Source organism: Taudactylus pleione, unplaced genomic scaffold (assembly GCF_031769625.1).
Source record: "Taudactylus pleione unplaced genomic scaffold, aTauple2 ptg000061l, whole genome shotgun sequence".
NCBI classification, from domain to species: domain Eukaryota; kingdom Metazoa; phylum Chordata; class Amphibia; order Anura; family Myobatrachidae; genus Taudactylus; species Taudactylus pleione.
This window is the reverse complement of record NW_028284463.1, coordinates 11,116,852-11,141,792: the sequence shown is the minus strand read 5'-3', so window position 1 is coordinate 11,141,792 and position 24,941 is coordinate 11,116,852. Positions and strand designations below refer to the sequence as shown.

The 24,941-nt window shown below is 45.7% G+C and overlaps 1 protein-coding gene across 1 annotated transcript; it reads right to left on the bottom strand.

Moving 5' to 3' along the window:
- Window positions 1-388: 388 nt before the first annotated feature.
- Window positions 389-19,700, bottom strand: SMIM22 (small integral membrane protein 22). The gene is made up of 4 exons (XM_088464920.1): window positions 19,610-19,700; window positions 9,575-9,748; window positions 2,656-2,738; window positions 389-1,004 (listed from the first exon to the last, which is right to left on the bottom strand). The coding sequence occupies exons 2-4, from the start codon at window positions 9,702-9,704 to the stop codon at window positions 954-956; spliced, it is 264 nt and encodes an 87-aa protein (XP_088321046.1). The 5' UTR covers window positions 9,705-9,748; window positions 19,610-19,700; the 3' UTR covers window positions 389-953.
- Between the last annotated feature and the right edge of the window lie 5,241 nt (window positions 19,701-24,941).

The window sequence follows — 24,941 nt, the reverse complement described above, 5'->3', positions numbered from 1 at the left end:
TTTTATAGAGCTCCATAACACCAGATTTAATGCCTGTTGAGTGGTTTACTTAAGGGTTTTTTTCCCCACCCAAATCTGAAATATAAATGCAAATAAAAAATAAAATCTATAAATTTAGCACCACCAGCCTATAGACCGCCGGTGGTTTAAAAGTACAGGTAGCGTACTGACGATCTGCCTGCGGGAGCGAGGATAGCTTTGTTGAAGCACAGCAGACCTCTGCGTTCCCAGTGGATGGGTGAGATACCGGACCCCCGGTAAGTAATAGACCATATTCATGTTTCATTTGTGAAACACCAACCGAAGCTATAGTGGGAGGAGTTACCCTCTAAATTTAGGTTCCACGTCTATGACAAAAACCGATAGACCATTTAGGTGAAACATAGTTTATTTACAAAATGTTATGAATAATCTAGGATATTTCACATTGTGATTAAATAATGTTAGATTTTTCACACTTATTGCAAAAAGAGAGCATTGTTTTTTAAATACATTCTTAAATAGCTGAATAAGATTTCATTAGTATTCTGTAATTTTTCAAGAAACATTGATTTGATGCCTTATCAATATACTGATTTATTCATTTGTCTAAAATGTGCTTTGTTTAACCAATAGAAAAGCAAATCACTAGAAATCCAGCAGCATTATCACGTTTTGCAAATACATGCACTTCAGTTGTGACTGCCGACGTCTACATTGGAATTAGGGCCAGGCAGGAAAATATTTGAATATAATATATTATAAAAAGTATTTTATATCTACTTAACGAGCAGCTATCAGAATACTATTGCAGAAGTTCTATTATTCTCGCTGAGAAGAATAATGTATGTAGCTCAGCAATATTCTTCATTTAATCAAATGGACTTCGTTATGGCTGATGAAAATGGAGGACCTAGAGAGATTCTATTTCATTGGCTCCTCAAGCTGTCCGTCAAAAGCAGAGGTCGTTAGGGCTACGGCTCCATGGCAAGGTTATCAACTCCCACTTTCTGTGTGTATTTTTTCTGCGGAAATAAGCAAGAGACAGTACATTTTACCTCAAATAAGTGTTTCTGGTAAATAATGATCACAGTGCAGTCAGCGCGCCCACCGATGACTTAGGGGGTCTATTTACTAAGCAGTGTTAGGAGACAGAGTGAAAAGTGATAAGGTACCAGCCAATCAGCTCCTAACTGCCATCTCACAGGCTGTGTTTGAAAAATGACAGGAGCTGATTGGCTGGTACCTTATCACTTTTCACTCTGTCTCCTAACACTGCTTAGTAAATAGACCCCATAATAATATTTTGCTCTGAATAAATGATAACCCAGCGGACCCCTTTCAGACTGCTGAATCACATATATAGGAGACCAAGTTATATGTAAACTGCTTAAGGCCAGACACCACCTGGTATTTTATCTATGGAAGTCCGAATGGCCCAGCCAATCACCTGACTTGAATCCAATTGAAAATCTATGGAAAGAACTAAAGATCAGAGTTAATAGAAGAGGCCGCACGGAACCTTCAAGATTTGTGTGGAAGAATGGGCCAAAATCACCCCCGAGCAATGCATGCGACTAGTTTCTCCATACAGGAGGCGCCTTGAAGCTGTCATTACCAACAAAGGCTTTTGTACGAAGTATTACATACACTTCAGTAAGCACGTTCAATACTTTATCCCTGTGTCATGTCACATTATTACACATAACTTCATATATGGACATCTATGGTTTGATTTCTTTGCGTGTGTGGATTGCATGGGCTGTTGCTGACATTTGGTGAAGATTTCATTACAATAGCCCCATTACATGTATATATACTGAGAAAAATGTTGATGTCTTCAATAATTATTTTACTCGCTGTATAAGCAAGCCGTTACCGCAGGTAGTAAGTACTCTGTGTTTCAGGTTACAGGCCTTTCCTAGTCCTTTAAACGGTGAAGTACCTTTTGTTATTTTATGATCTAATACAGTTATCTATCTTTTTTGATAAGAGGTTAATTTTTCTAATCCAGAGATTACTAGGTGTCTCCTGTTATCTTTCAGAGATTAGCACTAGGCCTCTAAATATGACACAAATTAATCTATTGGCAAATACCTTGATAACAGTTAAGGTGCATTGTGTCATTGTTTAGTTATGTGTAGGGAACACTGGGCGGGACCACTGAGCATCGGTCAGGAAACAGGACGTCCGATGTGTCTAGGAAAAAATGTTCATGTTTTCCATAGGCGTGTTTATATTACTTTCACAATTGTTTATTCGAAATAACTTGGGTTGTAGGTTTAGTGATGATGGTTAGTTTAGGTTTTTATTCTTTCTAAGGGGCCATTTTATTAGCAATGTTTTTGCAGGTGAAATACCTTTTCTTTTCTTTTTTTCTTTCTATCTAAACAACTCGCTGTCCTGTTATAGCCAGAGGTGGGGCTGCAGCGTGGTCCAAAATTCAAATGGGGAGTCACACCAAATGCTGCCAAACATCACCGGCCGTTGGTGTGGCTCCCCTATATGAATTTAAAAAAAAAATGCTTTTATTCTTTTGGTTAAAGCATCTTTTATGGTTTAAAATGTTTTGGGTTTTTTTTTGTTTTGTTTTTTTTAATAAATACACTAGCACCCTAGGTATGTGCATGTTTTCTATGTCCCCATTCGGCTGTGGGCAGAAGAGCGTTGTGTTACCTTATTGACGGGGGAATCGCAGTCACAACAGCAGCAGCAGAAACATCGGATGAGAACCAGGACAACCAACAGCAGTATCAGCCCTGTAGGGAGATAACAGACTGGTTTATATGCAGTCATGTTAATGCTGGGACATAACCCGTCACCTTGTCATCAGCTAGTCAGATCTGTGGTCAGATTGCCCAAACATGCCCATGGCAGGATGCATTACTGATCCAGTCTTTCATGACTGGTCAGCATAGCATGAGGGGCAGATGTCCTCAGGGATCACGGTCTGGTGGTTGCTGTATAGCACTATGTCCTATGTACAAGTACGGCTGTCTAACATTTATTTAATGTCGGGTGGTGACCTTGGCTGCAGGACCTAAGAAGAGCAATGAGGTTATAGAGTAGTTTATCCCTCAACACCGTTCCTTTAGCCCCGATAATCAGAATGGTTTTGGCTGCAGGTTTGACATATTAACTTTAATTTAGGACCATAAAGTTATAAAGGAAACATAAAAAGAAAAGCTCTTAGCACCTCATTCTGGTTATTTGTAAATAGAACAGATAAAGATTTGATATTCTTATGTATATATTAATATGAAGCATCTACCTCACATGGTGCGTTTAGCGAGGTGTTATAAGGGGATCAGTATGATTTACCGCCGGTCGCAAATGTCGACAGCGGAAGCCCGGCAGTGAGATCCTGACAGGTAAGTATTTTTCTCTATTTAGTAACCTAACTCTCCCTTAGGGGTTCCTAACCCCCCCCCCGAGAGTCTAAGCCTCTAAGTTCCTAAACCTAACCCCCCATTCCCCGCAGCCTAACACTAAGTCTCCCGGGGGGTGCCTAACCCGCCCCTTCCCCTAGCCCAGTGGTTCTCAACCTTGGTCCTCAGGACTCCACACAGGTCACGTTTTCCAGGTCACCCAGCAGGGGCACAGGTGTCCTCATTACTCACTGACACATTTTAAAAGATCCACAGGTGGTGCTAATTGTTGCACTTGTCATTCTGTGAGGAGACCTGGAAAACATGCACTATTTGGGGTCCTGAGGACCGAGTTTGAGAACCTGTGCCCTCGCCTAACCTTGACATCCCGGGGGGGTGCCTACCCCTCAGTCCCCCCTGGGAGCCCCTAACCTAAACACCCCCCCCCTGCGGCTGCCCGCGCCCGGCTTACCTTCGATCGGTAAGACGGGTGTCGGGCTCCCGGCATACGTCTAATGACAGGCGTCGTGATTTCGACGCTGGTCATTAGACACTTGGGTCGGCTTTTAGACCGTCTGCATCCCGTTATAAGAGGCTGCAGAGTCCTCGAGCATAAAATCCAGGCCCCAGCCTGTACTTTGAGTCTCCATTTACATCTTTTTAGTTGCAGCCAGCCCCCAATAATAAAGAATCCTTATTTGGCTAAATGTATTATTACTGAGTCACTAGGACAGAGGCTCTAACAGGAGGCCGTCCCTGCCATCCGTACAAGTGAAGCCATCGCAACCGCAACCACTTTCTATTTAGGCCAGCTGCGCATGCGCCAAAGTCTGTGGGGCGTAGCCCATAGGTTACAACAGGCTAACGCCATCTAAAGATGGCTTTGGCCATTCCGGGGCCTAGTTCCGGAAGGCGAAGGCAAATCTGACCGCTTCACAGCCACCAAAGAAACTTATGGCGGCTGCTGTCAGAATTGAAGGTCCCTCCATGGCACATTACGTTGATACTTAATATTTGCTGGTATCCCCCGAAAACAGGTGTTTTGGGGGCAAGGGCGTATTTATAATGGGTGCGGGGCACACCGGCCCAGGGGGGGCCCGCACCGCACACTCTGCCCCCATAGCATTACTTACCTCCCCGGAGTCCCACGTCGGCGCAGGGGCTGGCGCTGTAAAATGACTGGAAAATGGCCGACGCAGCCATTTTCCCGGTGACCTACGCATCCTCTATAGACTCTGGGGGCACTCTAGTGCCCAGAGTCTATAACTGCGCTGCCGGCCACCGGACCGAGAGGAGTGGGCCCGTGTCGGAGACTGCACACAGGCCCCCTCCTCTATAGAAACGCCCCTGTTTGGGGGGGGGGTGTCCCACAACTATTTTTTGATACATAGGCCCCTTATTTGCCCTGTTGGTGGCGCAGTTGGGCGTGGTGCAGCTAGCTGCAAGGTGTGGGGGGGGTGATCACACCGCCCCCACCCACCTATTGGGGAGAGTAGCCGTCATTATCCGCGCATATTTGCACCAGCCCTGTCCGCCTGAAAGCCGACAGATCTTTACAGCAATTCTGTCAACAAGCCCAGAGCACACTTACCTTAGGTGCAAACACTTAGGAGTCTATTTACTAAGCAGTGTTAGGAGAAGTGAAAAGTGATAAGGTGCCAGCCAATCAGCTCCCAACTGTCATTTTTCAAACAGCCTGTGAGATGACAGGAGCTGATTGGCTGGCACCTTATCACTTTTCACTCTACACTTTTCACTTCTCCTAACACTGCTTAGTAAATATACCCCTTAGTAACACCAGATAAGTTGCAAGGGTAGATCCAACGGATGGGCACAGAATTCTGAATCGCCCACTATTGCTGTAAGTTGCGTGCCCATGCCAAGTCTGCTAAAAAATGTCGAGATCCCTACGCAGGCAGAATTGCGCGCAGCTAAGAATTAGGCTCCGAGTATTTTAGGAGAATAACCGAAACCATGAAAGTAATAAAAGAGGTTGGTCCTGTACTGGCAGTAGGGCACCGATAGCATTTTGGTGAGTAGCTTCATAAACCAGAATATGTTCATCTACATACAGCATGCCAAGCTGGTGCAAATGCCGAAATAATGTGGCATAGGGACAGTTAGGACTCAAAGGCAATGCAATTTGGATCTATATGGGCTGTGAGACATCCAAATGGCTCGGGAACACTTGTAATGGCGGCACATGGTGAGTGCAATATTACTCTTCTTATCTTGCACCCCCATAGGGTTGTGCATTAAAATAGGTGTATTTGGGCAGCAGTAAATATTGGCAATGTGCACTGACGCACATCGCGACCTAGCATCACTCCGATGACTCCCATGCACCTTGAGGGCAGCCATTTTGTAGCTTGGGACAGTGTTCAGTCTGCCAATCAAAGCACCTCATGGATTGGTGATGTCAGCAGTTCCTAGTGAAGCGATTGGCCGCATTCTCAGGATCTTTATCAAGTTCACAACATGGCAGCCTCCAGTGCGTGTAGGGGGGTGGGTGAAAAGGAACAGTAAACAAGAATAGAAAATGGCTGATCTTATTCAAGAAATTCTTATTTTATGAAATGAAAACTAGCTAACATATAGCTTCAAGCTGACACTTACTGCCTTGTTGGGTGCCTCAAATGTCACTAGGAAATGGGCAGGCCACATTACCATTAATATAATATAATTTATTTAATTATTGATAGTTACCTATATAGTGCACACATATTAAACACAGTGCTTTTACAGAGAATATATGGCCATTCACATCAGTCCCTGCCCCAGACTAAGGTCACTTTTTGTGGGAAGCCAATTGACCTACCAGTATATGTTTGATTTGTGGGAGTTAGAGCTGTGGTGGGAATCGGACCCAAGACCTCGGTGCTGTGATACAACCGTTACGCCATTACCAACCGTGCTGCTCCTAATCTGGCTTTTACACTACAAAATGGCTGCCTCTACTACCCCGTTAGTTGCTTCTGAGATGTCACTATTAAAAGGATCGTTTACATTACCATTAATATGGCCCCATACTACAAAATGGCTCCCTCTCCTGCCTCATGAAGTGCTTGATGATGTCACCAGTTCCTTGGGAATTGGTAGCTGCATTTTCATTAGCCAAGTTTTTATTTTCACAGCGCAGAACCGTTCAGCACTGTGATTTCTGTCCATGGAAAAATGCTGACAAAGTAACGAGGTTGGACATTTTAATTGAATCTTCCAAAACTGCTCTCTGAGAAAGTCTCTGCATTGAAACGTCAGAGATGATTAATTAATAGTCCTCTTAAAATGCAGAGTTAAATTGACCCCATACTGAGGGCCATCTGGTGTTTTCTAAAAATAAAAACTTACATTTATGGATATGTGAGTATGTCTGTGACAGATGGAAACTCCTACTCCTCTCCATAGACACCTACTTTGAGTAACATTTTGCTATGTACCTCTGTATATATGCAGAGTTTATTTCTTTACATTTGTGCGACGGGGAAACCCTTAAGGGGCAAGTTTGTGCCTCTCCCCTGCAGAAGCTCTTTGAAACAAATCTTAACTGCCTGAAAACTGCATAAAAATAATAGAATGAACTAGGGATGTGCAGGCTCGGATAGGTTCGAGTTTGCACGTGGAGTTCGGATTTTTCCCTCCAAAAAAACGGAACTCAGAAAGAGGCAAAACGTCATCTTACATGGACGAACATCATCATTCCTGGACTTGCGAGCCTGCTCATCCCTAGAATGAACAGACTCTGGATCCCACCATTGAGTTAAAGCAGCTTTTAAAATATAAAAATATGACACAACCTTTTTCTCGTGCGTTTACTGGGGGGGGGAGAATAGATTTAACAGACCGATGGGCAATGCATCAAAAGTGTATGGAAAATGCATTTATAAATACATAATCTATATGTGTTTGCAGAGCATATTGGACCCCACGTGTTCCAACCCTTACCCAGGATGCAGTCCGCTTCCCGACGTGGGGGATGGCGGTGGTCTGAATACCAGTATCCCGACCTCCAGCAAGGTAAGTATCGTGGTGTTAGGGGGAGATTAGGGTTAGGTAGCGGGGTTAGGTTTATGCATTAACGGGAGGGTTAAGGTTAGGCACTCCTGGTAGGGAGTGTTAGGATTAGGGTGCGGGGAGGAGGAGGAGGTTAGGTTTAGGCACTGGGGAGAGGGTGTTAGGTTTAGGGTGCGGGGAGAGGGAGATTAGGTTAGGCATCGGGGAGGGAGGATTAGGGTAGGGGTTAGAAAAATACTTATCTATATTCCGTATGGGTGTCGGGATTTCATACCCAACCGTTCTACCCATTTAGAATTCAGGGTTAAAGAGGAGACTGGTGGGTGAGGAGGGAATGGATGTCCATAATTGGGGTGACATTTTGAGCTGGAAAGGGATGACCATCTTTACATGCCAGCTCATTCCTGTCTATAGGCACCAGCTTTACTCACCACAGTCACATCACCGTATCTAGCTGAATTTGATGGCTGAGCTACAGGTCTGGAAGAGGACTGGGCAAGGGGAAATGTGAAAGTACGAGTGTTGGGCCATTGTACTTCCAATGCTCAGATCCCAGGGCTGTAACTAGCAGGCGGGCAAGCGGTGCCGCAGCCTAGGGCGCAGAACCTAGGGGATGACACCGTTGCACCCCTGTGGCACCTGCATTCCAGACTCCCCTCTTCCAGGCACCCTGCAGCCTACAAAGCCCACCGGAGAGCCACCAGAGCATCCTTAGGACTCTATGGGGTCTATGTACTAAGCAGTGTTAGGAGACAGAGTGAAAAGTGATAAGGTGCCAGCCAATCAGCTCCCGACTGTCATCTCACAGGCTGTGTTTGAAAAATGACAGTTGGGAGCTGATTGGCTGGCACCTTATCACTTTTCACTCTGTCTCCTAACACTGCTTAGTAACTAGACCCCTATGCTTGGTCCCCTACTTCCTCATCCCGATGGCACTGACATCTCACCAGGATGCCACGTTTGGGATCGGGGCCGACACAGGGCAGTGGATCGCCCTCCATATAGGCTACTCCCTGCTGAAATCACAGGGATATTAGAAGTCACCTAGGAATTCTGTAATCAAGCAGCCTTGTGCCTTTATGCCTGTCACAGAAATCTATGGTCACTTCTATTGTCCAAAAATAACTTACAGCAAATTTTCCAACATAAACCAGCGATGACATCAGAACTTGATAAGATAGATTATTTACAGTAGTTTATACTAGAGATGAGCGGTTCGGTTTTATTCGGTTCTTTCCGCCAAATTAGCGCAAGTTTAGATTTATCTCATTGGCTATCCAAAAAGCGTGATAGCCGGATAGCCGATAAGATTTGTTTTTCAGAAACCGAACTTCACCGAGTAAAACCGAACTGATCATCTCTAGTTTATACACATAATAACATCACTTGTGTCACCTTTATGGTACAATTGTGTACGACAACTTCACATCTCTGCATTGTAATGACATTAAAGGAAATTGTACACAACTCCCTAAGTATTGTCACTTTACGCGTTTTGTCAGATTAAAGCGTCTGCTCCCAATTGTGAAGTGCAGCAAAGTATGTCGGGGCTATATTGTAAAGGTTTTAGTAGACCTGGACTATTTTCAAAGTACCACTGACTCTAGTAGCCATTGAGTGTTAAGGGTCTGATTCTGCAAGGATCGCTATTCTGCTAGAACGCACGCACCGCAGTTGCTAATATTAGCGGTGAAATGCAAATGTTTGCGATCACATCTTACCATAAGGACACCCACTTCCCCTTACTCACATCCGTGTACTTAGGCAACATAGCGAAATAATCGGTAACATCGGACCCATACGCACAGTTAAGGCAGGTCAGACCTCACTCAGGGACTGCTAACTTCAGAACATGCTGAGCCCTCAGGCTGCGTATGGTGTTGCAGTGGATAATTTATGCATGCCCTTGCAACAGCGTTGCAAAGCACTGGCACTCCCGCGTTCGCCCAGCCACCCCCCAGTCTCCACCCACAAACGGCACTTCCTGTCAATGTGCTCGGGGTCTGCGTAGCCTCTGCAAACGCATTTCCCATGGCAATTGCTAGTACACGCACGGCGATGCATGAGCAATGCGAATTTATTGACCGATTGCGTGCGTCTTTGCTACTGCGATCCTTGCTGAATCAGGCCCACAGTTTGTAACACGGAAGAATAAAGTTGATCTTTGCATTATGCCCTGATGAAACCTGCAAAACATTAAAATTACTAAATCTCACCAATGAATGCAAAAAAAATGGCGGCGGCTGCGATATCCCAGTCCGACTGGAACATCTGTTTGGTAGCGATACGGCCCAGGACATCGTTCCACTGATTTTCCAGCTGCTGCGCAATGTTGGCGGTTGACATATTGGGGCAAGGGTGGTAGTGTTCTCCTCCACCCAGTCACTCTTCTATGAAAACAAAGACAGAATGTTACAATCACATAATTACTAGGTATTTCCCCAAAATAACGGATAAAGACAAATGTGTTTCTATCGTACGTTTTTTTTAATTATTATTATTATATGAGAAAATGACGGAATTTGTATGAGCGCAACACTTCATTGTGCACCAAAGGTGTTTTGTTTGTTTGTTTTTAAATCTTATTTTAAAGGTGCATAATAATCGCATAAAGAGATATAATTTGTATTAAAACAAACAAAAGAAACTAAAATATAAATTTTGTTGAAACAACTAAACTTTATTGTTAAAACAATACAAACGTAGGACGGATTTGCTGTCATAATCTGTTTCTGCAGCTTACTGTCCTAGTGAATGAGAATCCTCTCAGCGAGTATTATGGACATAACGATCTCAATCGCCTCATTCATTTACTGACAAAGCCAATGCTTATTCAGTGTATTAAACATGAGCGGTGGGGACATTGGGCCTCATCCAGAGATGGATGCAAAGCAGATGTTTACGCAGTTGAGCAATTATCGGTGATCCGATCATGAGTCACACTGCGCATACGTCGACTTTCATTACCGTCGACTGTCGCTGCGAGTATTTTCCCGCAGTGTCATTGACACTCAGGGACCGTTTGTGGCTATGGGGAGCGGCAGCTCACGCAGGTGTGCTGTGACCGTTTTCAGGGTCTGCGACTGCCATCCCGCATACAGTTAAAATGTCTCCGGAGTCTCTCTTCCTGCAGGCATTCTGCTTGACCATCTGGTTATTCAGGAGATCAACCGAGCTGCGTCTTTATACACGCGGTTGCTTGGGTTGCAGCTCCGACAGTTGTATATTCTCGCACAGTTGCTGCATATAAATTTGCAGCTGCGGCTTCAATTAGCGTCCATCTCTGAATCCTAAAGGATCCCCCCTTCCCAGGGTCCCCCGTGGCTCGTGCATGCGCTGGCCAATGGCCGCATAGGTACAGAAGAACTCCCGCCTCATAAACCCACAAGTCCTCACACTTCAAAGGAAATCTCTTATCAGGAGAGCTGCCCTTTGCTTAAATCTTCACGCCTATGGCATTATGTATAAAAATGAGGGAAAAGGGGAAATTGGGAAAAAGATTCTGCACAAGAGATTTATTAATTACTGTTGATGTAAATGTAAATTACCAACTATAAATGCAAGTCACTTAGGGGCCTATTCATCAACACTAAAATAACGTTTTTAAGGACATTTTCCTTAAATAACGTTATTTTGGTATTCATGAACAGACTTAACACAGGAGATATCACAGATATCTCTTGCTAAGTTCCCCTGCGTTCATTTCCACACTCCCCATACATTAGTACATTAGTACATTAGTATGGGGATGTGGAAATTATGGTATTCATCAAATTCCGAAAATTATAAATTTTCGGAATTTGATGCAGTTACTATTCGCCACTGTGAGGTGGCGAATAGCAGGTGAAACTTACTTGTATCAGCGTGCGCAGGTCCCCCGACGAGTCCCTCCGGCGCTCTGCTCCGGAGGCTGGTCTGTCATGTGTGCTCCCCAGCAGAGCACAAGAAAGTTTAGAAAAAGAAAAAAAATATATATTTTTTTTCTAATCTGTCATGTGGTCTGCTGGGAAACCACATGACAGACCAGCAGGACGGAGCCGGAGGCTGCTGCGCGGACAGGTAAGTCGGGGGGGGGGGGAAGGTGAGCGGAGGGGGGGTACGAAACTTAACGCATCTGTAGGCAGTGCTGCGCATGCGCTGGTTTTACAGATGTAACAGCGCATGCGCAGCACTGTTTCCAGATGCGATAAGGTAGTGTAGAGAGGGAAAAGTATCTATTTCCCGAAAAGCTGTCATCGCAAAAATGACAGCTTTTCGGAATAGATACTTATGGAGAGGTGGAATGATGAATTCCACCTATAATTAGCTAGAACTCCATGAGAGTTCTAAAGCTAATTATCTCCATTGAATTTTTACGCTTAATGAATAGGCCCCTTTGAGTAAAAAACTCTTTTCATAATTAAAGTGGTTGGCGGTGCTCCCAAAAGTCAAATATTCCAAAACAGAAAAAATATTCCCTGCACAGGCAGGCTGTTTGCTGCGGCACTCTTTAATAATTATATGAAAAATAATGATATGATGAGTTCTAATAAAACAACAATTTTAATGATTCACTCGTTAAAATATTAATGCTACGAGCACTATTTTACAAGACAAGACAAAAGACAAACATTAAACATATCATAATTAAGATTAAAATGGTAAATCCTGTCTGAAGAATACAATACTCTTATTGCAGGAAATTTAATGGGCGAAAATATAAATCAATCTCTCATAAAGAGAGATAAAGGTGGCTGGCAGATACAGACAAGGTACGTATAAACAGATAAAACCAAATAAGCAAGTTGTTCCTTGCTAATAATGACCAACACTGCCTATATATTCAGCATGAACACCTGTAGTTACTGGGCTAACACTGTGATGTAAACCACAAATTATGCCCAACTGTTTCTGAATAATAGGCTGAAATACCTCAATGTTATAATACACAGTTGGGTTAATACTCAGTGCTGTAAAGCTACTAATTAAACCTTGCGGCCAATGTATAATCAAATTAACATAATACCTTTATATTCAGCATAAACAATTGTAGTTTCTGGGCTGACGTTATAACGTAAACCACATAATATGCCCAACTGTTTCTGAATAGTAAGTTGAAATGCCACAATGTCATGAAAATACAATTGGGTTAATATTCAGTACTATAAAGGTACTAATTTGAACCTTGCAGCCAATATATAATCCAATTAACATAATGTGCAACAGTAATTAGGTCACATATATTCAGTGCATGTCAAAAAGAAATATTTCTTAAAATTGTGCATTGATGTAAATAATATCATAGATCAACACTTGGTTGCCATTAAAGGTAGGTATAAATTCCAAATATCAACCATATATCTGATAAACACATTTATGTATAATGCAAAAGGAGTTTTTTGGCTGAAAGAAGGAAAGTAGGCACCTGAGATTACTCTCCACTTCTGCTTTCACTCAGGGTAAGTGCAAGCCGAGTGATGAGAGAGTGGGGAGTTTAGTGTCCATAGAAACAACAGGGTGGTGGTATATGTTAAAGATCCGTGGGTGTTAGATGGGCTCTGTTACCAAAGCATTGCAGAACCCCAAATGCGCCCCAGACCAGTCAATGTACCACCAGAGGGGATAGAAAGGTACCTGTACATTCATGTGTTGCCTGCAAGTAGGAGATAGTCTGTGCTGCCCTTAGCCGCCTGATCAGCTGTAGAAGAAATCTGCAGCAAACAAGTGTATGCTGTAAGGCGTCTGTAGCGTGTAGCACAGTGGCGATCACGTGACGGCGGTCAGCTGATCGGGCCTAGGATGACGCGCGTTTCGCCCGAAGCAAATGTATTAGCAAACGCCAATATGCATGCCATCATTGGCGGGCGGCATCTCTTCCAAAATGCCATGCTTGATGCATCCCGCCCAGAATATGATTGGTTGCTGTGGGTAACATCAGCACTTTTTTATCTTTATAAGCTCTAGTAAATCGAGCCCTTGGAACGCTGCAGATTGATTCCATCCCTTTGGCCAATCACGTCGCCCTCTGTTTTCAATGCTACATTTAGAACCAAAACCGGCATAACCACAAAGTGTACAGGTAAAAGGGGGGAGGCGGAGTTGGACCGGGGCCCCTCCAACAAGCCCGGGTCCAGGTAATTAGTACTCGCCCCCCTCTCTTGGCGACCCTGCTGGTTAGTGCTGGAAAACAATAGGTCAAGGAATGGGTAACATGGATTATTTTTAAGTTTAAGGGGTCTATTTACTAACAAGTGTTAGGAGACAGAGGAGCTCATTCAGACCCGCTCGCAAGTTGCGGCCACTCGCTGGCAAAAAGGGTCCGGAAATTTAAGCGAAGTGCTCCCAGTGCGTCGCGTAAGGACACCCACTATGTTTTAGCGAGCTACGGCAAAGTGCGCCCGCAAGTGTATATAGACGCCCCCATGCCACTCGCAACACACGTCATCTCCGGGAACTGTAGGATTATTTGGGACCATCGAGAGCCATCGGAGCTGCTCGCAGCCCTTGAGGAAGCCTTAACCCGCCGCAAGCACTGTAAGTCTGCGCAGGCGTCATAGGAGGCCATTGTTCAGACAGAGAAATTACATGTGCCATTCGGCTGCTGCAAGTATCGATGACGCATCCAAAGACACATCGAAGCGGATTTCCACATGCGCAAATCGCTGCAAGAGGACGTCTCCGTTTTATAGAAACCAGTTGTGGCATTAGCATAACGACGCAGGTGCGTCTCCCTGCACGTCTGAATTAGGCGCTATATATATATGTTTGTTGAAGTGATCTCTTCTGCTTTTTTTTTAATTATTTTTATAATTTTGAATTTTTCTTAATTTAAGGATCTAAGAGGTTTTGAGATTACCATGAGAGAAAAAAAAGGGGGCAGACTAGATGGACCAAGTGGTACTTATCTGCCGTCAAATTCTACGTTTCTATGTTATTAGAATTCTTTTAATACTGAGCGCGGGATGAATCATCCGTACAAATGCGGTAAAAGCTCTGAAAACGGCTGTTTTTGGAGGTTTACCTCAATACCTATGACTCCGCATGTATGTATTAAAAAAGAGATCAGCAGCATATAACAGATATCTGCTACAGGCCCGTGGCACAGCCGTCCCCACAGCATTCTATGGGCTGCAATGTGCCTGTATGCAGCAAGTTTTTCCAGAACTTTTGCCCGTTCAGCAATGAGGCTTCTTACCGCAATGAGGGCCTGATTCAGACCCGCTCGCGAGTGCATAGCGCTCGCAAGCGGGTCTATGGTGGGCCATTGCATACGCGCGAGCCCCGGAGTGAGTGAGATGTTGATCGACAGCTCGCCCCGTTAAGTAGGCGGGGAGGGGGGGTGGCTGGACAAACGGAGGCATTCCCGAAGGAACGCCTGCCATTTGTGGGCGGCCCTACTGACATCACCAGTGATGTCAGTAGTGGATTTCCTGCTCTATTAGAGCAGGAAGTACACTCGGGCTTGCGAGACATGAGACCCTACCACAAGGGTCTCCTCGCAAGCCCGATAATCGCGACCATCGCCAGGCCACCCGCTAAGCTGCCGCCCACAGCTTAGCGAGCGGCCGGGTTTAAAAAAAAAAAAAAAACGCCCTGATTCAGAGCATGCGCTTGCAAATAGCGAGCGCCTCTGAATCAGGGCCTGAGTCCCCAGAGAGGAATCCCTTTCTTTCCCCCTGCGGCTTGTGCATGCACTGGCCGAGGGCTCCCAGGTCATAAACCTGGGAGTCAGTATCCCGCTGGGACGGCTCTAAATCAGATGCGCTGTCCCAGGAGATAAGTAATTAAGCATAAAGCTGGTTTGCATGCAATAGGGGCTGGGATGTGTCGCATAGCATGTGCCCTACCTGATACACCCTGCCCTGAATCTTATTTGTTACATTATCAGAAAGGAAAATGTATTACTTTGTATGTCTGCTAACGAGTTATTATTTCTCCAGGAAATAACACTGTTTCTGATTCATTCTTCCTTAAATGAATGCTGCTAATTGTACCTTTTGCCTATGATATAGGAGTATTTACACCAGGAGATAGGACTGTGCTGTTATCTAATACTAGCTGCTGCCCGTGGCTTGGCCGATTATGAAATCGCTTCTGCCAGTGTTTTTTTGTCTGAGGTGTTCTAGTCGTATGGCTTTGTATAGGGGCCCTGTCGCGGGAGTGGCCCATGTGACCAGCGGCGCTACACAGACTGGTGGCAGCAGCCCCTTCACCCACCACTCACACCAATGTCCAGGGGCGTTTTAAGAGAGGAGGCGGACCGTATGCTTTCACCGTGCAGGGCCCCTCCTCTCTCCCCGGCGGCCGGCAGCTGACTGACGCGGATGGCCTGCTACCGTAGAAGTAGTAAACTCTGAGTGTGCCCGGGGTCTACTGCGCATGCGGAAAAATGGTCGCGGCGGCCATTTTCCCGTGTTCTGTTCAGTGCTGACACCCGAATCTGAACCACGGACAGGTGAGTTTTTAAATAATATGGGTGCAGAGTGTGCGGTGTGGGGCCCCCCTGGACCTGGGGGCCCGTGTGCCCCGCACACCCTGCACCCGTTATAGATACGCCACTGCCAATGTCACTGTGTGCCCTGTGTACAGACTGCTATGTAGCCTCTCCTATTCACCCACCACTCACACCAATGTCACTGTGTGCCCTGTGCACAGACTGCTATGTAGCCTCTCCTATTCACCCAGCACTCACACCAATGTCACTGTGTGCCCTGTGCACAGACTGCTATGTAGCCTCTCCTATTCACCCACCACTCACACCAATGTCACTGTGTGCCCTGTGCACAGACTGCTATGTAACCTCTCCTATTCACCCACCACTCAGACCAATGTCACTGTGTGCCCTGTGCACAGGCTGCTATGTAACCTGTCCTATTCACCCACCACTCACACCAATGTCACTGTGTGCCCTGTGCACAGACTGCTATGTAACCTCTCCTATTCACCTACCACTCACACCAATGTCACTGTGTGCCCTGTGCACAGACTGCTATGTAACCTCTCCTATTCACCCACCACTCACACCAATGTCACTGTGTGCCCTATGCACAGACTGCTATGTAACCTCCTATTCACCCACCACTCACACCAATGTCACTGAGTGCCCTGTGCACAGACTGCTATGTAGCCTATCCTATTCACCCACCACTCACACCTAAGTCACTGTGTGCCCTGTGCACAGACTGCTATGTAACCTCTCCTATTCACCCACCACTCACACCAATGTCACTGTGTGCCCTGTGCACAGACTGCTATGTAACCTCTCCTATTCACCCACCACTCACACCAATGTCACTGTGTGCCCTGTGCACAGACTGCTATGTAGCCTCTACTCTTCATGTGACCGCGGGCCCAAAGCACCTCTCCCCCCTTACCGCCCCACCTATCTCTTCCGTTGATGATGTCAATATATTTTGTTTTAGTTATTGCTCAGATTTAACTTGACGGATGGAGAGGAAACAAAGTGCAGGTTATTTCCAGGAGTTTCCACTACACAATGATGCAGTTGTCATGAATATCGGCTCACAAGTTTTTACGCCAACTTGGAACAGACAGTCACAACGTTTTTATTATATTACTATAGATAACAGGCAGACATAACATTCTTATTATATTAGTATAGATTGATGTAGTGAAATAAAAGGAAGCGCGTCTGTCTGTCTGAATGCCGTTTCATGGGCGTGCATAAATTAGCCGCTGCGATTGCCTACGCAGCATGAGACCACTCAGCGTGTGAGGAGACTCTGCAGTGTCTGCGGCTGGTCAGACCTGGTATAAATGCTACGTGACTGCCCGATGTGTGTTGATGGTACCGATGTTTACACAGAAGAGCGACATTGGACGGATATGAGAAGGCAGCAGTCGGCGTCTTTATGTCGGCTGTGCGTTGGCAGGCATTCGCATATTTTAGCAATTGTGATCCATAGGAGGTTGCAATTGTGTTTGCATTTGCCTCCGCTGCTGAATCAGGCCCTCTATTCCCAAATAAATTCTCATTTATCTAGCACCTTCTAGAAGATACCTGGAATCTGATTGGTTGCTATGGGCAACGTCACTTCTTAATAGAACTCCCATCTTAGTAAATTTACCCCTTGTTGTGTTAGCCTGTGAGCAGAGCTTTCCTATCACTCGTCTCTCTGTTAAAACCTACTCTTGTATTATTACTGTGTTTGTCCCCATTATAAATTGGTACGAGTATGCAGGCGTCAAACACATAAATGTTTATAATAAGAATAACATGCGTCTCTTTATGCAAATACGTGGGGAGAGCGGAAATGTAACAGGCTTGGAACACTCCCTGATGTACAGTGTAATCTGCTTGTTTTGTGCTCAGTTATTTATTGAAAGCAATCTCCAGGGCACCAGCAAACATACAGTGTGCTCACACCCACTAACTATTTCCTGAGCACCGAGCCTCTAATTCTCCAGCCTCTACGCAATCATATCTATGTGTAGAGGACTTAAGCACAACACGTCTTGGTGGACCATGGGGCACTACAATCCCCATCATGTAATGTTTCATCCCTTGTAGTAACTAATATTCATTACAAAGACCTGTTTATTTATAAGGAATAAAGCACAGTCTAGCATAAATGATAGAGGATAGGAAGCCTCATTCCTCAGTGATGTAGTTGGTTCAAAATTAATAGATTAGTAGTCTCATCCCTCCCTCAGTGATGTTACCAGTTCCTACTGAATAGATACAGTACAAAGCCTCATGCCTCAGTGATGTCACTGTTTCCTAGTGATTAGATAGGCAGCCTCATGCCTCAGTGAGGTCACTGGTTCCTACTAAAAAGATAGGCAACCTCATGTCTCAGTGATGTCACTGGTTCCTATTGAATAGATAGGCAGTATCATGTCTCAGATGTCACTGGTTCCTAGTGAATAGATAGGCAGTCTCATGTCTCAGTGATGTCACTGGTTCCTAGTGAATAGATAGACAGTATCATGTCTCTGATGTCACTGCTTCCTAGTGAATAGATAGGCAGTCTCATGTCTCAGTGATGTTACTGGGTACTAGTGAATAGATAGGCAGTATCATGTCTCAGTGATGTCACTGATTCCTAGTGAATAGATAGGAAGCCTCATGTCTCTGATGTCACTGGTTCCTAGTGAATAGATAGGCAGTCTCATGTCTCTGATGTCACTGGTTCCTAGTGAATAGATAGGCAGTCTCATGTCTCTGATGTCACTGGTTCCTAGTGAATAGATAGGCAGTCTCGTGTCTCAGTGATGTCACTGGTTCCTAGTGAATAGATAGGCAGTCTCATGTCTCTGATGTCACTGGTTCCTAGTGAATAGATAGGCAGTCTCGTGTCTCAGTGATGTCACTGGTTCCTAGTGAATAGATAGGCAGTCTCATGTCTCTGATGTCACTGGTTCCTAGTGAATAAATAGGCAGTCTCGTGTCTCAGTGATGTTACTGGGTACTAGTGAATAGATAGGCAGTCTCATGTCTCAGTGATGTCACTGATTCCTAGTGAATAGATAGGCAGTCTCATGTCTCTGATGTCACTGGTTCCTAGTGAATAGATAGGCAGTCTCATGTCTCAGTGATGTTACTGCGTACTAGTGAATAGATAGGCAGTCTCATGTCTCAGTGATGTTACTGGTTCCTAATCATGTGAGAGGTTGCTAAATGCCTCATTGATGTCACTAGTTCCTAGTGAATAGATAGAAAGCCTCATGCCTCATTGATGTCACTGTTCCTAGTGAATAGATAGAAAGCCTCATGCCTCAGTGATGTCACTGGTTCTCAGTGAATAGATAGAGAGCCTCATGCCTCATTGATGTCACTGTTCCTAGTGAATAGATAGAAAGCCTCATGCCTCAGTGATGTCACTGGTTCTTAGTGAACAGATAGAGAGCCTCATGCCTCAGTGATGACACTGGTTCTTTTAGTATAGATCGGATGCTTCATGCTTCATTGATGTTACCGGTTTCCAGGAATCATTTGTTAAGAGCTGGGACTGCAGCTAAAGATCATGGACAGAGGAGATTCAGCTATGTACGTATATAACGGCTGTCTGCACTGTGCACGGGGGATGTGTCATTCATAATAATATACAGGGTGGGAGTGATTATACTACATGTAGGAAGCAGATAGGGACGTAATCACTGTATTCATAGTCAGATCCATAAAGGTACATGGAATAGACTTATATAGCATGGAAGAGAAACGGGGTGTATGACAGGCAATACATATAGCTTACGGTCTGGCTATATATATAAGAATATATAAATATAATAATAAAAGTAATGAGTAATACCTTTGCACAGGTCCGTTCTCTGCAGCCTGGCTCTTCCTGCTTCCTGCACTATTGCTGGGTGTGGGCTTGGCATGTCTGGACGCCCAGGTGTGGGGACTGGCCTGGTTACCTGTGGAGGAGGCGGGGCCACAGGTGACAACAAGGAAGTGACTGTCACTGCTGCGATTTGCATACAGCTTAAAGCTTTCCCCTGCTGCCTGAGCATTGCCATTACCAGTGCTTTAACCCCTCGTGTGCCGCCAGCTCCACGTAACACATGAGACATGCTATATAAAGGCGAATGTGTCCATAGACAGGCCCCGCACCTGTAGTCGCCATCTTTTCTGGATACCTTTTACGTTTCTGTCCTATTGATAACATCAGCATTGTCATCCCATTGTGACTCGTCAGGCCAGATGGTTTAGGCTGCTGGAAAAAAGAATGAATGGCTATAGGTTTATTTATACTTTGCAGTCTCTAGATGAACATGGTGTCTGTCCACAGTGTCTGTGAATGTCACATAGATCCAGCAATTACATTCATTTCCATGTCACAGTCTTCCTTTATCATCCCTCCTCTGCTCAGTCCTAATGGGTGACTCTGTGCTCACTTGTCACAAGAGCTGACACTCGCCTGCTACCTGTAGCAGCTACAGTTTTCTGTGCTTCTCTCCTCCTGATCGGTGGCCTTTGGGCAACTGAATTTCTTTCTGCTAACCCCACCGGCGGGGGCTTCACATTGATAGGGGTCAGTGACTCGATCTCACCCCGGGCTCGCACATTTTTGCTTGAAGCCTATGGGGCTGCGAACAGAAATGAGCTAGTCTGGAGGTACCATAAGTGTGGCATAGTAACAGCAGCACCTACCCGTGGGGGCGAGAACATCTCTCCTAATTGGGTTGACACCATAATGTCTCCTAGCCAGATCGGGTACTCCCATGGTAGGTGATACACTGGATCCCCCCTCTAACAAAGCTCTCAAATCTCTGGGTGCTCTCCTGGATTCTCTGAAGAGCAGAACACCTTCCCACATCCCACCCATTGCCCTAGTGAATCCCGGGCAGTGTCGGACTGGGACATGAAGGGCCCACCGGGGGAATGCAGTGATAGGGGCACATGCTTAAAGAGTGTGGTTATCCACCATAGGGGGTGTGGCCAGCCACCACAGATGCTTGGCTAACTAATGGGCAAATCTTGGTGTAGTTTTTCTATAGAAGGAACCCAAGTCCCCATGCTGATCAGTGTTCATGGTAACAGAGCATCTAATAGAGTAACAATCTATAATTTGAGGTCTGGAACCTGACACCTAGAGGAGGGGGATGGGCTCACATACAGTGGGGCCCACCGAGGATTTCCCCTGCACCCCTGTGGGCCAGTCCAACCCTGATCCCGAGGTCATGATGTCACAAATTGCGTCACTGAGTACCCTGCACTTGCTACTTGGATGGATCTTTCTCTCTTGGGATATTGCTGAGGGAAGGTCCCAAAAGTAAGCAAGTATGTGCTACCCCCGTGCGTCCCTCATTGTCTCCCACTGAGCTTTTGGCTGCCACTTCATATTTAACTACACCACAAGGAGCCGCTACACCTGCAATGTACATTTTTGTCTCCTACTTTGCCCGTGTACATATCTGCAGTAGCTTATGCAAAGGATGAGCAGGATAAACATTAAATGATTTTCCCGGCTTTCAATATGCACAGCTGCAAAGGCAATTATAAGGTTAATGGTTTAGCCAGCTGTACCACCACTGTTGATTGCATACATTATCACAGTAAATAAATTATGCCTAATATCTGTATATTGAATTTCCTTACTGCAGCCCCGATACCGTCCGCTTTTAACAACTTCATCAAGGCAGCCTCCAGCCGGGACTGATGCAAATATTTCAGCTAAAAACTAGAAATCAATCCAAACTACATTCTGTATATGCAGAAATGAATAAAGTACTGGGTCTAACACAAAGCAGCAAGGCAACCATGTATTCACGATACATCACAGTCATAGAGACTGCGCCACCAAGCACAGAGCGCAAAAAGAACGCTTCTAAAACTGAGGAGATAAAGCATACTTGCCAACTCTCCCTCATTGTCAGGATGACTCCCTCACATATAGCCTCAATCTCCCTGACTCCCTGAAGAGTCTACCAATCTCACTCATTGCACCTTACCCCCATTATGAGGCTGTTATATAAACAAAAAGAGATATATAAATTCAAATTGGATCATTAGTATAATTTCCCTGCATTGGGTATAAGGCACAATGATCCCTATGGCTACATGCATTTTCTGGAAAGTATCAATGGGCACGATTCACTTGAGCGCGATGTGAATAGCGTCGGGAGATAGCTCCCGGAGCTATTCAATTCATCGTGATGTTAGGTCGGGGAAGACTCGTTCTCACGTCTTAAACAGTGTGTTTAGGCGCGATAACGGGCATTCCCCGACCTATCTTCCCGGCGCGAGGCTGTTTTCCCGACGCTAAGGGCAGAAAACAGCCTCGCGCCGGGACTTTTGTTGGATTTCTGCTCTCATCCCCGGGGGGGATGCGAGAAGAAATCATTAGTCGGACTTGGCAGCGCGGTGTATTGAATAGCTCCGGGAGCTCACTCCCAGCGCTATTCACATCGCGTTGAATAGAATCGTGCCCTATGTGTTTTCATCAACAAATAGATCTTACTAACTGCTTTGGGGATCGTTATATTTGCATGTAAGTAAATGTTGTGACACGCCCCTCAGATGTAGCAGTACACGCCCACTTTACCACTGGGCCATACATGCCTACCCTCCCGGTTTTCGCGGGAGGCTCCCTATTTTTCGGGTAACCCCCCGCACCCTCGGAAGGGTAGGCATTTCTCCCGCATTCTGCCCACTTCCTAGTGAAGTGGGCAGAATTAGGAGAATACCCGCGGCAATCGCGGGTCTCCGTGAAGGGGGCGGGGGCTTAAGCTGTGATTCTGCATGAATCACAGCATTTGGCCCCGCCCCCTATGTAAATTGTGCCCAATCGCGACAATTTTACCGTGAGGGGCGGGGCTTAATGACGCGAATCATCAAGCCCCGCCCCCGTGGGCCCCCCTGCTGCATCTCTTACCCGGGCTTCTCCCGGGAAGAGAATGTTAAAGGTAGGCAACCCTGCACTGGGCTCATAGGTGCTGCTTTCACAATCTCCCTGAAATGCATTTTCAAAAGTAGGCAAGTATGAGATAAAGGGGTCTAGTTACTAAGCAGTGTTAGGAGACAGAGTGAAAAGTGATAAGGTGCCAGCCAATCAGCTCCCAACTGTCATCTCACAGGCTGTGTTTGAAAAATGACAGTTGGGAATTGATTGGCTGGTACCTTATCACTTTTCACTCTGTCTCCTAACACTGCTTAGTAACTAGACCCCAAAGTACCAACCAATCTGCTCCTTTACAGACTGAGGGCCTGATTCAGGTTGGATTGCAAGGCTGCGTTCGTACGCAGCCAGCCGATGTTTCCATCCTGCGTATGCGTATAAGATGCAGTGCGCGTGCGCGAACTGGCCACTGCGATCAGGAAGCGATTGCAGTGAGCGCGCAGAGTCTTCACACAGTGACAGGAAGTGACTGTTTGAGGGAGGGTGGTCAGAGAAATGCAGGTGTGCCTGGGCGTTTAAATGCCGTTAAAGGGGCGTGCATAATTAAGCCCCTGCGAAACCATACGCTGGCAGAGGTCTAGATGGTGGCGGGAAGTTTAGTAGTTTGTGCGGTAGGGTCAGATCAGCCACAACTGTGCGGATGGGTCCGATGTTACCGATGTTTTTGCAGACTTGCGGATGCGTGTTATGGGAAGTGGACGGCTTTACACAGTGATGGGCGTCTTGGTATAGAGCTGCGGTTGCCGTGCGACTGCATTCATTAGCATATTTTCGCAGTGAGCGGGGTGCGTGCGAACGCAGCCTTGCGACCTAACCTGAACCAGGCCCTAAGCTCTGGAAAGTGATCAAATTGGAAAGTGTTTAAAAAATGACAGGAGCTGATTGGTTGGTAGTTTATAACTTTCCAATTTATCACTTTCTAGAGCTTAGTACATCTAGTGTTTTTTGTTCTCTGGAAATTCCACATATCACACTATACCGTTCCTTGGCCCTCATTCAGAGCCGTTCGCTATTTGCGGTCGTTCGTTTAAAAACAAGGGGTGGCTATTCAAATGATCCGTACGCACATTGCAGTCTGTTCACACCTCTAAGTCTGAACGAACGAGCAAAACATACGCTCGTTTATTTGTTAAAAACGCCCCCTGGCCGCTCGCATCCTACGTCATGTCCGCTATTTATTAGATTAATCGAGTACATCGACAAGGGTATGAACTGCTCGCTATTCTTGTGGTTGGTGTTTGCTACCACAAATTTGCGAGCAGTTCTGGCTCTAAAATAACCCAGTGACGTGATCAATGACGCTGCTGTTTTAAATATACACACCCATAAAACGCCCGTTTTGACCTTTAAGCACGCCTGCGTTCGGATCTCCACTCCCCATTTTCAAGCACCTTCCCCTGTTACCACCCACATACGCCTCATTCTGTCACTCAAAATAGCAGGCACTCGCTATATAGCGTACAAACGATTTTCGGCCGCACTGACTGGTTCGCGCATGCGTACTAAAAAGCGTACGCATGCGCAGATGTGCAAACATCGCTCGGAACGAGCGTACTGCCGCTAACGAGCGGCTCTGAATGAGGGCCCTTGTCCCTGTAAGTGTTTATGCAGTGTCAGAAATGACCACACAAACGTTTTTTGTTATACTTTAAATAGTACAGCATGAATGGCCGAATTTAAATTTAATGACATTTCTCAATTTTCGCAGCGAGCGGGGTGCATGCGAACGCAGCCTTGCGAACCAACCTGAATCAGGCCCTGAGGCCCAGATTTGTCAATGAGTGATATTCTTGTTATTACTCATTCCTAATCTTATGCCTCTTTTATACCAAAGTTCCGGGTTTGACCCGGGGGGGTTAGAACAGAGTTCCAATCCGGATCAGATCCGGAACTTACCCCTTTCATACTGCAGCGCCGACCCAGGATATTCCCGAGTCTGCGCCGTTCAATCCGGAGCCGGGTTTGCAGTGACCCGGCTCTTCCGGCGTTGCAGTGGACGCTTGGAGATGATGTCATTGGTACTATTGGTTGGTACTTTTATTTCTCTCCACTTTATCTCTCTCCAAGGCTTAGTGCATCTCCCCCTGAGTCACAGAAAGGGAAGTGGCAGAACCCTCCGGGGGTAAGGAGACAATTTGGTGAGTGAACAGGATCTTCACTATTATCTATTGATCATTTCGGTATTGGCACAGAGCTAAGAATAGACAATTGCCTGGAGGTCTCTTTACTACTATGATTA

Bases quoted from the DNA above. Each gene is read 5' to 3' on its own strand.
- SMIM22 (XM_088464920.1), bottom strand. From the start codon at position 9,704: ATGTCAACCGCCAACATTGCGCAGCAGCTGGAAAATCAGTGGAACGAT. The intron at 2,739-9,574 runs GTGAGATTTAGT...ATCTCCCTACAG, and splicing joins CATTTTTTTTGCATTCATTG to GGCTGATACTGCTGTTGGTT. The intron at 1,005-2,655 runs GTAACACAACGC...TTATTTCCGCAG, and splicing joins GCGATTCCCCCGTCAATAAG to AAAAAATACACACAGAAAGT.